Genomic DNA, 13,964 nt, shown 5'->3' with positions numbered 1-13,964 from the left:
GGAGTGTAAGAAGATATGCTATATTCTCCTTTCATGTTTCTTGTGAATTGTTCAAATTATTTGCCCTTCATATTACTGTTCTATATAAATGAAATTGAGGTAACATTATTAGAATTATTAGAAATGCCCCCCTTTGGAAATGGTGCAGTACTTAATGTATTCATTGGTTGAACATCTTCTACATGTGCTTAAAGGAGTGAGAAAGTCAGTCAATGACAGCCTGTCTCATAGGCACGATGGCAGAGAGCTGCATGGCATACAGCATGTAGATGGGAAGAGAGCATACCATCTGAAACACTGCAGAGTGTGCACTTTAAAAGAAGCATTCATGGAGTTCCATCGTGGCTCAGCAGAAACAAATCTAATATCCAGGAGGACGCAGGTTCGATCCCCAGCTTTGCTCAGTGGGTTAAGGATCTGGTGTTGCCATGAGCTATGGTGTAGGTCACAGACGTAGCTTGGATCTGGCATTGCTGTGGCTGTGCTGTAGGCTAGAGGCTACAGCTCTGATTCGACTCCTAGCCTGGGAACCTTCATATGCCTCCGGTACAGCCCTAAAAATACAAAAATAAATAAATAAATAAAATTTTTTTAAATAAAAGAGGCAATCACTCCATAAAAGGGGGGGAGATGACTTCTCACAGCAACAGCTACATGTGCAGTTTCCCCAAGTTTGTTCCTGAAGAGCACCAGTTCAAAAAAAAAAAAAAAAAAGATAATTATCAGTAAGAGTCTGTGAAAAAATGTTTAAAAAACACCAGGTTAGATATCCGATCTAGCAAGGATCATAGTAAGTGAAGTAGGTCAGACAGAGAAAGACAAATATATGATGTCACTTATATGCAGAATCTAAAAAAAAGATACAATTGAACCTATTTACAAAACAGAAGCAGACTCACAGACATAGAAAACAAATTTATGGTTGCCAAAGGAAAAAGAGGGGGAGGGATAAATTAGAAGTTTGAGATTAACTACACACTCTACTGTATATGGATTGGATGGTCAACGGGGGCCTGCTGTATAGCACAGGGAAATCTACTCAATATTCTGTGATAACCCATACAGGAAAGAATCTGAAAAAGAATGAATGTGTGTACATGTATAACTGACTCACTTTGTTGTACAGCAGAAATTAACACAACATTATAAATCAACTATAATAAAATTTTTAAAATGAAAAAAAAATGAAGAATGTTCTATTAAAAATAAAAGAAAGGGAAGATTACTCATCAAAAATGTCAATGACAAAAGTTCCCTGGTAGTGCAGCAGGTTAAGGATCTGGCGTCACTGCTACAGCTTGGTTGCTAATGTGGCGTGGGTTCAGTCCTTGGCCTAAGAACTTCTGCATGCCATGGGTGTGGCCAAAAAAATAAATTAAAAAAAATTTAAAATTTTCAGTGCCATGAAAATCAAAAACAGTGGTCACAACAGAGCAGTGCGCCCGTGAGATCTCCTGACAAGAAAGAATGCTGCAAGGATGTAGTTGGCCTCTAGCCTCCAGCAGCCACATCTTTGAATTGGCCACAGCATTTATGCTCAGTGTCTATAAACTGGTCCCAGTAATGACTGAGCAAGGAGGCTGGGCCAGTTCTGCCCAGTGTAGGACTCCTTTTATGGGAAACCTTTGCTCTGGAGCTCCCCATGGACCTTGTGACAGATCTGACATCTTGTGATAAAACTGCATAGAGCTAAACACATAGACATACATACACATTTGTGAAACTGAAGAAATCTGCATCCGGTCTGCCGACCGTATCAGTGTCAATTTCCCAACTGTGCTATTGTCTTATAACTGTGCAAATTATGAAGGATATACAGGATTTCTCTGTATTATTTCTTCCAACGGCATGCCCATCTACAATTATCTCAAAATAAAAAGCTCACACAGACACATACACACACACACACACACACACACACACACACACACACACACACTATAATCTTTCTTAAAGTGTTAACATTTATCTTTTCCAAGGAATAGATATGTATTTTGATGGCATCTGACGGAGACAATGCCTTTATCCAGAAAAGCAGTTCCAATCGCTGGCTGCCTTTTAGTAACTAGAATAGACCCAGGGGAGAGATATTTTTGTGCAGGCACATCTTTTGGTAGCGTTCACATCTCACGACATCGGCAGCTGCCTACCCCACCTACTCCATCTCCCTTCAGTGGATTGAAACTAAAATTCCTTCTTATTCATGAAGGGCTGTGCTTACTTACCCTTGTTCAACTTGCTTAATATCTATATACATTTCTCTGGGTCATAGAGCAAAACTTAAGAAAACTGTTTGATTCTAATTTTCTTTCCTTTTGAAGGTGAAAGAAGAGGTCTATTCTAGAAATGTATGTCAGGGACCTCAAAGCACGAGAAATGAAAAAGCCAAATTCAAATGGGTGTAGAAAAGCTTCCTCCCTCACCCTCCTCTCAGCCACTGTGAAGGAGTAAAAGCCTTTTTCTCTGTTGACGATCAATCAATAAATATTTACAACATTTTCAGAAAGCTTTTCAACCATTACTCAATCATTAGAGAAGACTTCAAACTCCCTGGCCCTTTAAAGGCTTTAGGGATTTAGCTGCAGAAAGATGAAACCGTGCACACTTTATGGAGCTCCCACTCTGTGCCATACTTCAACCGCAGGTAGCTTTTAAGAATCAATTTGTGGTTCTGGACTAATGGGCTGCACTAGAATAAGAACCCTGAAAAGAAGCAACTTGCAAAAGGAGATAAACAATTGGAAAATTCTAGTTGTTGTTAGACAACAATTCAATTATATTAGACCTTTTTAAACCAGAAAAAAAAAGCATGTTAAGCTGTAAAATAAACATTCTTGTGCTTCTTATCTGAATAATTAAAAATGCTCTGCAACTAGGTAATTTAGTAATTTGCCTTTATAAATAAACTGTGGGCCAAGATGATAAGTGATCTACTAATTTTACTAACTTTCCTGCATGCCTCTCAGTGCTTCAGCAGGTTAGAAAAGTTGTACTAACTTGAAAAATTGCATTTATTCTTTCAGCAGCTCATGAGTTCCAAAACTAGGCACTTCGAACCTCACAAAGTAGGGAGAGGCAGTACATGGCAACTCTCTGTACTAGCCGCTCAATTTTCTGTCAACTTAAAACTGTTCTGGAGTTCCCCCTGTGGCACAGTGGGATAGGAATCCTATTGCAGCTATTTAGGTCGATGCTGAAGCATGGGTTCAATCTTCTATGCAGTGCAGTGAGTTTAAGGATCCAGCTTTGTGGCAGATGCAGCTCAGATTCAATCCCTGGCCCGGGAACTTCCAGATGATGTGGATGTGGCCACTAAAACAAACAAACAAAAATTTTCTAAAAACTAAAATCTATCAATTAAAAATGAAATGAAACAAAAACCTCATAAGAACCAGAGTTAGGGTTACAAATGTGTTTGAGTAATTTCCTTCTTTTGTGTACCCAAATTCTGGATTCTTCCCCTTTTAGGCAAATATAACAAAAGCTACCTGTCCCATCCCCAGATTTCCTGATTTTGTTTTGGAAGGAATCTGTTCATGGAGGTGGGAAGAAGTAACCTGAGAAAGAGGCTCTGAGACTGTTCTGAGGGGGAGAGAGAAAGGCAGAACAGCATGGTTCTGATGGACTTCACTCCTCAAGAAGAAATCTTGGGGGTACTGGCTGACATGGGGTGGCAAGAAGAGGAGTTTCCCTAAGAAAGATCCTTGCACAGAGGGTCGGTCATCCTCCTTGCCTCCTGTAGCAGAGAAAATGCCCTCATCTGCTGGAAATAAAGAAGAGAAAAGCATTCTGTGTTGGCATGTGAAATGTTTAGGCAGGTGAGATGGGACAGACAGGACAGAATGGGCACATGGTCTGGGGCCAATGGCTGGGTCAGGAAACACCGGCCTTGCCAGACTCAGGGATGAAATGCATAGGAGAGACTGCAGTTCCTAAGGCACTCAGCCACCAGGGATTCCCCTCCCCTGTCTGAGCAGAGGGAAGGATATGATTGAGCGGGTAGTTCCCACAAGGCATGGGCAAGGGGAGCAGAAAATCAATTTGCTGCAGCAGGACATCCCAGCTCTATCCCATGACTGGTATGGCTGGAGGGAAATCCGGTTATGTAAGTAATCTCTGAAATGATTCACCAAATCATGCAATGTTTTTCAAGTGCTTCATCCTTTGTAATAAAAATTCCTATTAATCTTTTTTAAAGTATAGAGTCAGATGATGCAACCCTTTTCAGAAAGAGTAAAAATGGGAAGGCTCTGCCATGTTGTCTTGTCCCCACTTTCCATTCTTGACAAGACTTTTCAGAAACATCACAGCAATTTGATTTAAAATCTTTTGACTCCTGCCTCTGCTACATACACATTACATGGCCTTGGGTGAGACGCTTCACTCCAAGTCTTCTTTTTAACTGTCCATAAAATGAGGATAATATCTTCCCAGGAACAGCCATCATATCTATGTGCTACTTTATCAACTCTATCAATACACACAGAACGCTAAACTGCAAGATCTAATCTGAAACCTAACATCTTAAGAATGATTCACATGGACTTCTCAGAAATGTCGATTAATTTCCTTTCCCTAATCCTAAAAATCCTAAAACGGTATACAGCATGGTAATTTCCTATCATGGGTCAAAGTGGAGGAAGCAATATCTGGGGATTTCCACGGCTTTTACAGATCAAGAGGGTGGAGGTAACCCTGGGATTCCCAAAAGCAACCTCAGTAGTAGAGTTTCAGGATTATAGAGAGTGCATGTGTAGAATTGCCATAAACCTTCAAGGTACAAGAAGCATTTCCAGATCCAGACAAAGTAGCTGATTGCTAGTCTCTGTTGTACTTTCCCAGATAAACTTAGGATAACAGACAATGGAAAGTTGTAGACCAAACTCCAAGTCCCACAATTCTCGAGACTCCCTGCTGGAGTTCCCACGTGGCTCAGAAGGTTAAGGATCTAATGTCATCATTGCTATGGTGCTAGTTCAATCCCTTGCCCAGGAATTTCCACATGCCAAAGGTGCAGCCAAAAAAATGAAAAAAATTAAAAAGACTCCCTGCTGTGCCCAAGCGATGGATTATTGCTTTCAAGCAGTCTTGCCCCAGTACCTTTATTTTTTTTCTTTAATTTTATTTCAGATTAGAGTATAGTTGATTTACAGTGTTGTGTTAGTTTCAGCTGTATAGTAAAGTGACTCAGTTATATGTATACATATATCCATTCTTTTTCAGATTCTTTTCCCATATAGGTTATTACAGAATATTATGATCCCAGCTTGCCCACACAAACGCATGAAACACCGGCCTGCCATAGGAATTTGTCTAGACCATTTCCCTTAAAGAGATTAAGAAATTTGCCTAAAGTCACAGAGCCAAGAATGGGCAAAACTGGGATCCAAATTAAGTTTGTGGAGTTCTTGCAATGGTGATCATTGTCTACTGAGGCTCTAAGTGCTCATTTCAAGATTAAATGATGCTGCCAATTTGGTTTGACAGTTGACTTGGTCCAGCCTAAGAGCGCTAGTGTTCAAGAGGCTGATAGTAAAGAACACAAAAAAGGAGTTTCCTTGTGGTGCAGTGGGTTAAGGATCCGGTGTTGTCACTGCAGTGGCTTGGGTCATTGCTGTGGAGTGGGTTCAATCCCTGGCCCAGGAACTTCTGCATGCTGTAGGGGCAGCCAAAACACACACACACACACACACACACACACACACACACACACACACACACACACAAGAATCTCAGGCCCAGGTGGCCCCATCAATTTCAAATGCTGTTATTATTTTACCTTCTAAGATACATTTCATATTGTACAGATCTCCCAGTTACTAAATATTACTGATGTCAGTTAACATGTATTTTGCATTTGTTTTATTCACTGCAGTTTTCTGAGTGTTGTCTGGGATTAAAAGAAGAATAAAACATCTTTCCTGTCCTACAGCAACTCAAGTCTAAGGGGCTGGCATGGGAGTGCAAATACAGAGAGTAAAACAAAAACACAAATGTCTGATATTCATCCCAGGTTAAGAAAAAGCCAGGAGAGAAAAACCCATGTCCTGTGGAAGCACGGGTGGTACCAAAATGATTTTTCCTAAAGTACCTGAAGTTCTTTGCCATCAACTTAACCCTAAGTTCACCTAATAATAATGTGTCAGTCAGTTTACTTTACCTCAGTAGAAGTTACTTGAAAAAGTCTTAACTTGCAGTTGTCATAAGCTCCTCCTTCTTCTATTTTTATAATAGAGAAGCAAAATTCTCCACTGTTGTTGTTTTCTCCCCTCTAACATTCTTAACATGTTAGGACTTAGTTCAGATCTAAGTGTAATTAATAGGAATGTGATCAAGGGCCCGATTCATCAGGAATGTACACACGATTTGTGCACATGGCCAAGGTTATGTCAGTTTCGGTGGCATATTCTCAAGTCACATAGAAGCAGCTTGAAGATTAATTCACACCAAAAAAAATTTTTTTTCTCAGATTGTTGTGGCAATATAGTGAGGCCATTCTTTCTGCTGGGCTTGTGTCAGCACTTCCCATCCAACCCTGTTTTTTCAAGTCTTTCAGACTTGGCTGTGAAATTGCCCTGTGGGTCTGAAATTCAGGAGACAGTATTGTAAGGACGTTTTGATTAGATTTTTGCAAGTTTCCCTGTCTGAGCTGTCTACTTATTATTACATGATACCCCAGGAAAGTTGCGCAATTCTTAACCTGTTGTGTTTCTAAAATGAAATGGGATTATCTACCTGACAACCAGGACCAAGTTTAGTATTGCTATTCAGGAACCAGTTAAAATCAATTGCTTTGATCCTTTAGAATTATACCTAAAACACTTTTGAGTTGCATAAAAATGTGAGATATGTGATTTAGGGCCATGTCTACAGCATGAGGAAATTCCCAGGCCAGGAATCGAACAGAGCAACAGCAGTAACCTGAGCCATGGCAGTGACAATGCTGAGTCCTTAACTGCTGGGCCATGAAGGAACTCTTGAGATATGTAATTTTAATCTCCATTTTTATGAAATGTGAATACATTTTACATTTTCTCTGATTCTTTCCTTCATGTGATGTTTTTTTTGTCACTCTCTAAAATCTGGAAGTCAAGAGAATTCTTCACCTGCTTAGTCTCACCTTCAAGTGACATGCTTCTCTCTGAGGTGTAATGATTCGGAGGCAATAGGTACCTCAATTTCCAGACAATTACTCTGTTTTGTTTCAATCAAAAACAACGGATTTCTCATTCTCTTAGTGGTATCAAGAATTGAGGTGTGTTTTAGAGATGAAACAATAAGGGAAGTGCACAGATTGGAGTGTTTTCTTTAAATGGATTTGCCTTTGGTTTCTGCAGGCTGCTGAGGAAGGCAGATTGGTGAGTAGAAAGTGCATGGGCTCTGAGTCAACAGACCTAGGGCAGAAAATCAGTTTTACCACTGCATAACCAAGGGCCTGTCCACGGGCCTGAATCCCCTCAACCTGTGAAAATAATCCTTCATTTATAAGGGGTTCAAGTAGTTAGGAATCACTACATATTTATTCAATAAATATTTTCTATGTGCCAAGCACACAAGCATTGGAAGTAGAGATACAGTCCACCCTCTCCCAACCCAGCAAGTCTACTATCAGGTAGACAGGCTTGACTCTGATCATGACCTCAGTGACAATACAATGGTAGAGTTACAAAGTGCTAAGTGCTACAAAGGAAAGGTACATGCTGCTCTGAAATCAGATCAAACTCATCAAGGGAAATAAGGAGGGTTCCTTAAGGGAATGATGTTGAGAGATGTATGAGGATGAGGAAGCATTAGTTAGGCTAGAGGTGGGAGTATTCATGTCCCAGATGTGCAAAGGCCTTGCAACAGGAAGAGAGATATTGATCAATTTGTTGATTGATTCATTTATTATAAAGTATTGGTTCATATAATTAAGGGAGCTTGGCGAGTCCAAAATCTGCAGAGGAGGCTGGCAGACTGGAGACCCAGGAAAGAGTTGCTGTTTGAGTCCAAAGGCCATCTGTTGACAGAATTCCCTCTTCTTTGGGGGAGGTCAATCTTTTTCATAATAAGGCCTTCGACTGATTGGATAAGGCCCACCTACATTATGGAGGGTGACCCGTTTTATTCAGCATCTACAGACTTAAATGTGGATCTCATCTAAAAAGCACCTTTACGGAAATATTTGAAATAATTTATGAGTAAATATCTGGGTATCATTGTCTAGACAAGTTGACACATAAAATTGACCATCACAAGTGCCTATTGGTACAGGCAAGTGAATGTAGTTTTGACTTTTCCGGTTGTTGAAGAGCAAAGTGTGTAATCTCACCCATTGGGATCTATTCCCAAGTATATTTCTTCCATAGATTCTCATAGCATCTCTGTGCTGGGGCACCAACTCAATCCAGTTTCTGAACAAACTTTCAGAAGAGGCACAATGGGCTTTGTGTCACCCAGGATCCCCACCTACCACAGGCCCCATATGTGCCACGTTCCAGAGTGGGGTGGTGAGATGTTCCAGGAAGTAGTATGGCTGAAGGACCTCCCTTCTTCAGAATTTCCCACCTCGGAAGAATAAGGCAAGAATTGTTTAGTTTGTCAAGGAAATTCCCTAAGGGAAATAATAACTTTGAAACGTCACAATTTCAACAAGGAAGTTATGAAGGCCACCAACTAAGAGCTGAAATGCTTCCCCACACTCTCATTAAAAAAGAAAAGGAAGGAAAAAAAACGACTTCTCATAAGTAGCTTCCCCGTGATACTTTTGTGCTTGTGTGAAGAAACGGGAGTTACACATTAGAATCTAAACACGCTGACTGCATTTGTGATACCAAGTCATAGTTCCCCTATGGCATTTGCATCTGACTTCTTAATTCACAAAAAACTTCCTTCAGCTCATGAAGACAAAAGCAGCATGCTCTGGTTTTGTGTTCATGTAGCCTCTTATTCAAGAAAGTAAGCAAGAGGTAAAAGAGAGTTTGGAAGGTATAAGGGGCTCTCTGAAGACCTTCAAACTAATGCCACATCCATTCATTTGTTTGTTTGTTTGTTTGTTTTGTCTTTTCTAGGGCCGCTCCCACAGCATATGGAGGTTCCCAGGCTAGGGGTCTCATCGGAGCTGTAGCCACCAGCCTACGCCAGAGCCATAGCAACGCGGGATCCAAGCCGTGTCTGTGACCCACACCACAGCTCACAGCAATACCGGATCCTTAACCCACTGAGCAAGGCCAGGGATTGAACCCACAACCTCATGGTTCCTAGTCGGCTTCATTAACCACTGAGCCATGACAGGAACTCCCATTTCTTTGTTTTTTCATAATGCAGAGGGGCAGTATGTTTAATAAAGGGATGAGAAAGTTTCTGATGACTAGCATCATTCTGTAGACCAGCTGATTTTTAGCTACCCTGTAGATTGAACAAAAGACAATGGGCTTATGGAGTTTCCTTGTGGCTCAGTGGGTTAAGGATCCAGGGTTGTCACTGCAGCGGCTGGAGTCTCTGCTATAGTGCAGGTTCAATCCCTGGCCTGAGAATTTCCCCATGCCGAGGGTGTGGCCTCCCCCAAAAAAGACAATGGGCTTAGACTTGACTTGGCATAAGTGATTGGAGTTATAGAGATCTGTGTGATATTGAGAGAACTGCAATTGAACAGGAATGTCTGAGATAGACTGTGAACTCTGCTTCCTAAAAAGATCAGAGTGATGACAGATCAGAATTTTCCACACCAGTAAAATGAGGACAACTAGTGTTTTAAACAGCTTCTCAGTGTGTCTCAGCACGGATTTTTGTCTCACATATCCCAGGAGCTGGGGGGCCCAGACTTATAACTGTTCAGAACTCGCAAACTCTTTCCTTCTTTCTGTCACCCTCTCAGTTCAAAACATACCCAGAACTTTGCAAAAACAAAAATAATTTGGACTGTCTACTCTGATGTATGACCCCACCACACGTGTTACTGAGATTTCCTTTCTATAATATGCGTGATACCAAAACAAAACACAAAGACTCATCTATGTTGACACACACCTGGTAACTCCACACACAAATTTAAAAATATATATATATATAAAAGTAAATCATTCTAAATGATGTCTTATAACTTTTGTTTCTTTCTACATATAAAAATACACTGATTTTTTTTTTTTTTTCTGGACAAAGTGAGTGATAAATTGCTCTTCTGGAGAGCTATGGGATTTTCACCAGATTAGCTGTTTGTTTAGAAGCTGTGACAACCTGAAGTTTGTGGTCCTCATCGCAACCTGCCAGCTTAACTTTAGGAATTAGCTAATGCCCACCATAGATAGCAAATCTATGTCCTTCTATAGAGGTGGAACTGAGCAGAAACAAAGTAACTGACCAGACTTAAGGGAATGGAAAAGTAGAGGAACAGAAAAGGGAGGTGAACTGTTTATGTGACTACTTTTTCTCCCTATAATTGATCACAAAAAAAGTATTTGTCAAAGGACGAACATTTCATTCACCCCCATGCCTCCACCATCACAGCTCTCCTTTCTTTCCTTCGCTTAATGAAGTATCCATGCCTGTCAGTTCTCATTTCCACATCCTTCTCATGTTGTTGAAGTAAACCTTGGCCACTTCAGAAACATGTAAATTCAACACAGAATGATTACATATGATGCAGACCACATCTTACTAGGATAACATAATGTTGTTCTACCTGAAATGAGGATAGGGTGCTCTAATCTGTCAAGGTCCTCATAGGGGTATAGTTTAAACTGAATTTGATTTAAATGATATTTCCAGGAGTTCCCGCCGTGGCGCAGTGGTTAACGAATCCGACTAGGAACCATGAGGTTGCGGGTTCGATCCCTGCCCTACCTAGCTCAGTGGGTTAATGATCCGGTGTTGCCGTGAGCTGTGGTGTAGATTGCAGACGCGGCTTGATCCCGCGTTGCTGTGGCTCTGGCATAGGCTGGCAGCCACAGCTCCGATTAGACCCCTAGCCTGGGAACCTTCATATGCCACGGGAGCAGCCCAAGAAATGGCAAAAAGATAAAAATAAAAATAAAAAATAAATGATATTTCCAAATCCTGGATTTTTTTTTCACAATTTTACAACTCATTTGTAAGACTTTGGAAAATTTTATTACCTTGTAGGGATAAGGGAAAGGGATGTTTTTCCTACCATAGAGGGTCTGACTTTTGTTTTTGACTCGATGGATCAGGAATCAATGTTAGGTCCAGGTTTCAAGGGGAGGGGCTATATGATCTGAATTGTATCTCTTCCAAATTTATATGTTGAAGCCCTGTATCTGTAGATACAGCCTTTAGGGAGGTAATAAAGATTAAGTGAGGTCCTAGGTATGAGGCCCTAATCCTATGAAACTGGTATCCTTAGGAGAAGAAGAACAGACAGCAGAGATGTGTGTGTGTGTGTGTGTACATTGAGAAGAGGCCATGTGAACACGGAGAGATGGTGACTGCCTACAAACCAAAATAAGAGGCCTCAATGAAATCCCCCAAGCTGGCACCTTGATGTTGGACTTCCCAGGCTCCAGAACTGGGAGATATAAATTTTAAGCTCCCCAGACTGTTTAAGCTCCCCAGACTGTTGTGTTTTGTTATGGAAGCCTGAGCAGAGGAAGTCAGAGCTCACATTCCTAATTGAGAGGACCAGGAGATGGGCCAGGACTAGAAACCCAGTGAGCAATCTGAATAGCTTGAACGCCCCCACAGTTTAGAAAACACAAGGGGGAAGTTCCTGTCGTGGCTCAGTGGTTAACAAATCCGACTGGGACCCCTGAGGTTGCGGGGTTCGACCCCTGGCCTTGCTCAGTGGGTTAAGGATCCGGCGTTGCTGTGAGCTGTGGTGTAGGTCGCAGACGCGGCTTGGATCCCGCGTTGCTGTGGCTCTGGCATAGGCTGGCGGCTACAGCTCTGATTCGACCCCTAGCCTGGGAACCTCCATATGCCACAGGTGCGGCCCTAGAAAAGACAAAAAGGCAAAAAGAAAAAGAAAAAGAAAAAGAGAAAACAAAACACAAGGGAAGCACCAGCGTTCATAGAAACATGGTGTATATTATTGATAGTGAGCTCCAAGAACAAAGCCAGAGGGTCAGCAAGTACAGAGCTTAGCTTAGCTTGAGAACAGAACAGGATATAAACCCCTGCTCCTCCCAGCTGTGTAAGCTTCAGCAACCTTTTCTGAGCTTCAGTCTTCTAGTTTGTGATGTGAGAATAAAGAGTGTAACTATTCATTGTGAAGATTAAATGAAGTATGTAGATAAAGAGCTTGGAGCAGTACTTACCTCAGAGGAAGCACTTACTTGAATTATCCAAAGCAAGAAGAGTCAGAGCAGATAGGTCAAGGTTGCCAGTGCATGGCCAGGGGATGATGCCAAAGCATAGCATGGAGTGATGATTCAAAAATGGGGGCCTGGGAACCATGTCTCCAAAGGGAGAACTACTACCATGAGCCCACATCACTGTAAAATACAACTCTTGGACCCAGATCAGGGGCCGGCTGCTTGCTATCTGTACTAAGCAGCCTTGCTGATGTGGACAGATGTACATCCTGATTTTAGCAAAAAACAAAGAGTGTAAAAGACAGAGTAATAGTCAAGCAAAGTTGATAAAGGGTGGTGAAGCATCTCTGGGCCAGCAAGAGAAGGATACCACTGGCAAGCCCCCACCCCACCCCACCCCACCTCCATTCCAAATCTGCTGGCTGTAAGGAGAGGGAGTGGTTGCTGGATCCCAGGGAGACCCACATTGTAGAAAAGAGTCCCAACAGGAGCTGAGGCCTTTTCAAGAAGAACACAGCCACTAATCACCTAAGGCCTGGCAAGAAGAATAATGGGGAGTAAATAAATGCACCTCCCTCTCCTGCTGCCCTCTGCCTCTTTTGCCAGTCTCCCCCCCACCCCCCCCCCCCCCATCAGCCAAATCCAGAATGAAGCCAGGGTCAAGGGAGCCCAATGGATTTGGTCCATAGACATCAGCCTCACAGGACTAAGAGCAGAGAAGAGAGGGATGTAAATCTGAAGGGGCGGAAGCTCCCCTCATGGCTCAGAGGTAACATGAGGATGCATGTTCGATCCCCAGCCTCGCTCAGTGGGTTAAGAATCCAGCGTTGCTGTAAGCTGTGGTGTAGGTCACAGGTGCAGCTCAGATCCTGCATTGCTGTGGCTGTGGTGTAGGCTGGCAGCTGCAGTTCCTATCCGAGCCCTAGCCAGGGGACTTCCATATGCTGTGGGTGTGCCCCCCCCCCACAAAAAAAATCTGAAGGGGCATACAGAATATACAGTGCAATGAAATGGGGATAAAAGGAGTGTACTGTTCCTCTAATTAAGAAGAAGTGCTGGGACTTCCAGCTGTGGCACAGTGGGTTAAAGATCTAGCCTGACCCTGTGGAGGAGTGGGTTGGATTCCACGGCTGCAGTGGGTTCCAGCGTTGCTGTAGCTGTGGCATCCCTGGCCTGGGAACCTCTATATGCTGCATGGGTAGCCCAAAAAGGAAGAAGAGGGTCTGAAGGAGCTGTTGAGACCAAAAAAATCTTCTTAGGTACCCTCCTCAGTGTAAACACAGGCTCATCACGGCAGAAATAAACTAAGAAATCCCTCTGCCTCCTCAGGGGTCCAAAGGCCTCTCCCCAGTTCTGTGATCCACTGAATTCCTCCTCCTCTTACTATAGTCCCAATGTTGTGTGTTTCAGAGTCTGTAACACCTGGCTTCTGCCTGAGTGGCTGGTCTTCTCTCCGTCCTCTTTCTGGAAGCCTAAAATTCTTTTTATCAATGCTATTTCCCAGTGAGCACCGATGACCTTATCTGACTACACCTGGGGACAGGTCTGACTTGAAATGCCTTGAATCTGGTGCCCATATGAACACAATTCAGAAAAAAAAAAATTAAAATCTTTTGCTGCTTCTTTAACCCATGTCCTGAATGCTCCACTTTGTTTTCTGTTAGTCATCGAAGACCAGTGGGACTTTGATCATTTTCATCTTGGAATGTATTGCGA

General features: G+C 42.3%; 1 protein-coding gene across 3 annotated transcripts in view; it reads right to left on the bottom strand.

Annotated features, from left to right (window-relative positions):
* The window catches only part of LOC106506784 (basic salivary proline-rich protein 2-like), a 120,974-nt gene that overhangs the window by 62,782 nt on the left and 44,228 nt on the right, over positions 1-13,964 (bottom strand). The window contains exon 2 of one of the 3 annotated variants that reach the window (XR_002345566.1): positions 8,453-8,547. The exons of 1 other annotated variant lie outside the window; for it this stretch is intronic. Coding sequence is in view for 1 of the 2 variants with exons in the window: in XM_021098041.1 (XP_020953700.1) it covers positions 8,534-8,547 (14 nt within the window). In the remaining variant the exon portion in view is untranslated. Of the gene's footprint in view, positions 1-518; positions 8,548-13,964 lie in introns of those variants that run through there. One more of the 3 variants, XM_021098041.1, reaches the window with a different exon arrangement.

Source organism: Sus scrofa, chromosome 1 (assembly GCF_000003025.6).
Source record: "Sus scrofa isolate TJ Tabasco breed Duroc chromosome 1, Sscrofa11.1, whole genome shotgun sequence".
Taxonomy (NCBI): Eukaryota; Metazoa; Chordata; class Mammalia; order Artiodactyla; family Suidae; genus Sus; species Sus scrofa.
The sequence above is the reverse complement of the archived record's forward strand: the minus strand, read 5'-3'. Positions and strand labels throughout refer to the sequence as shown.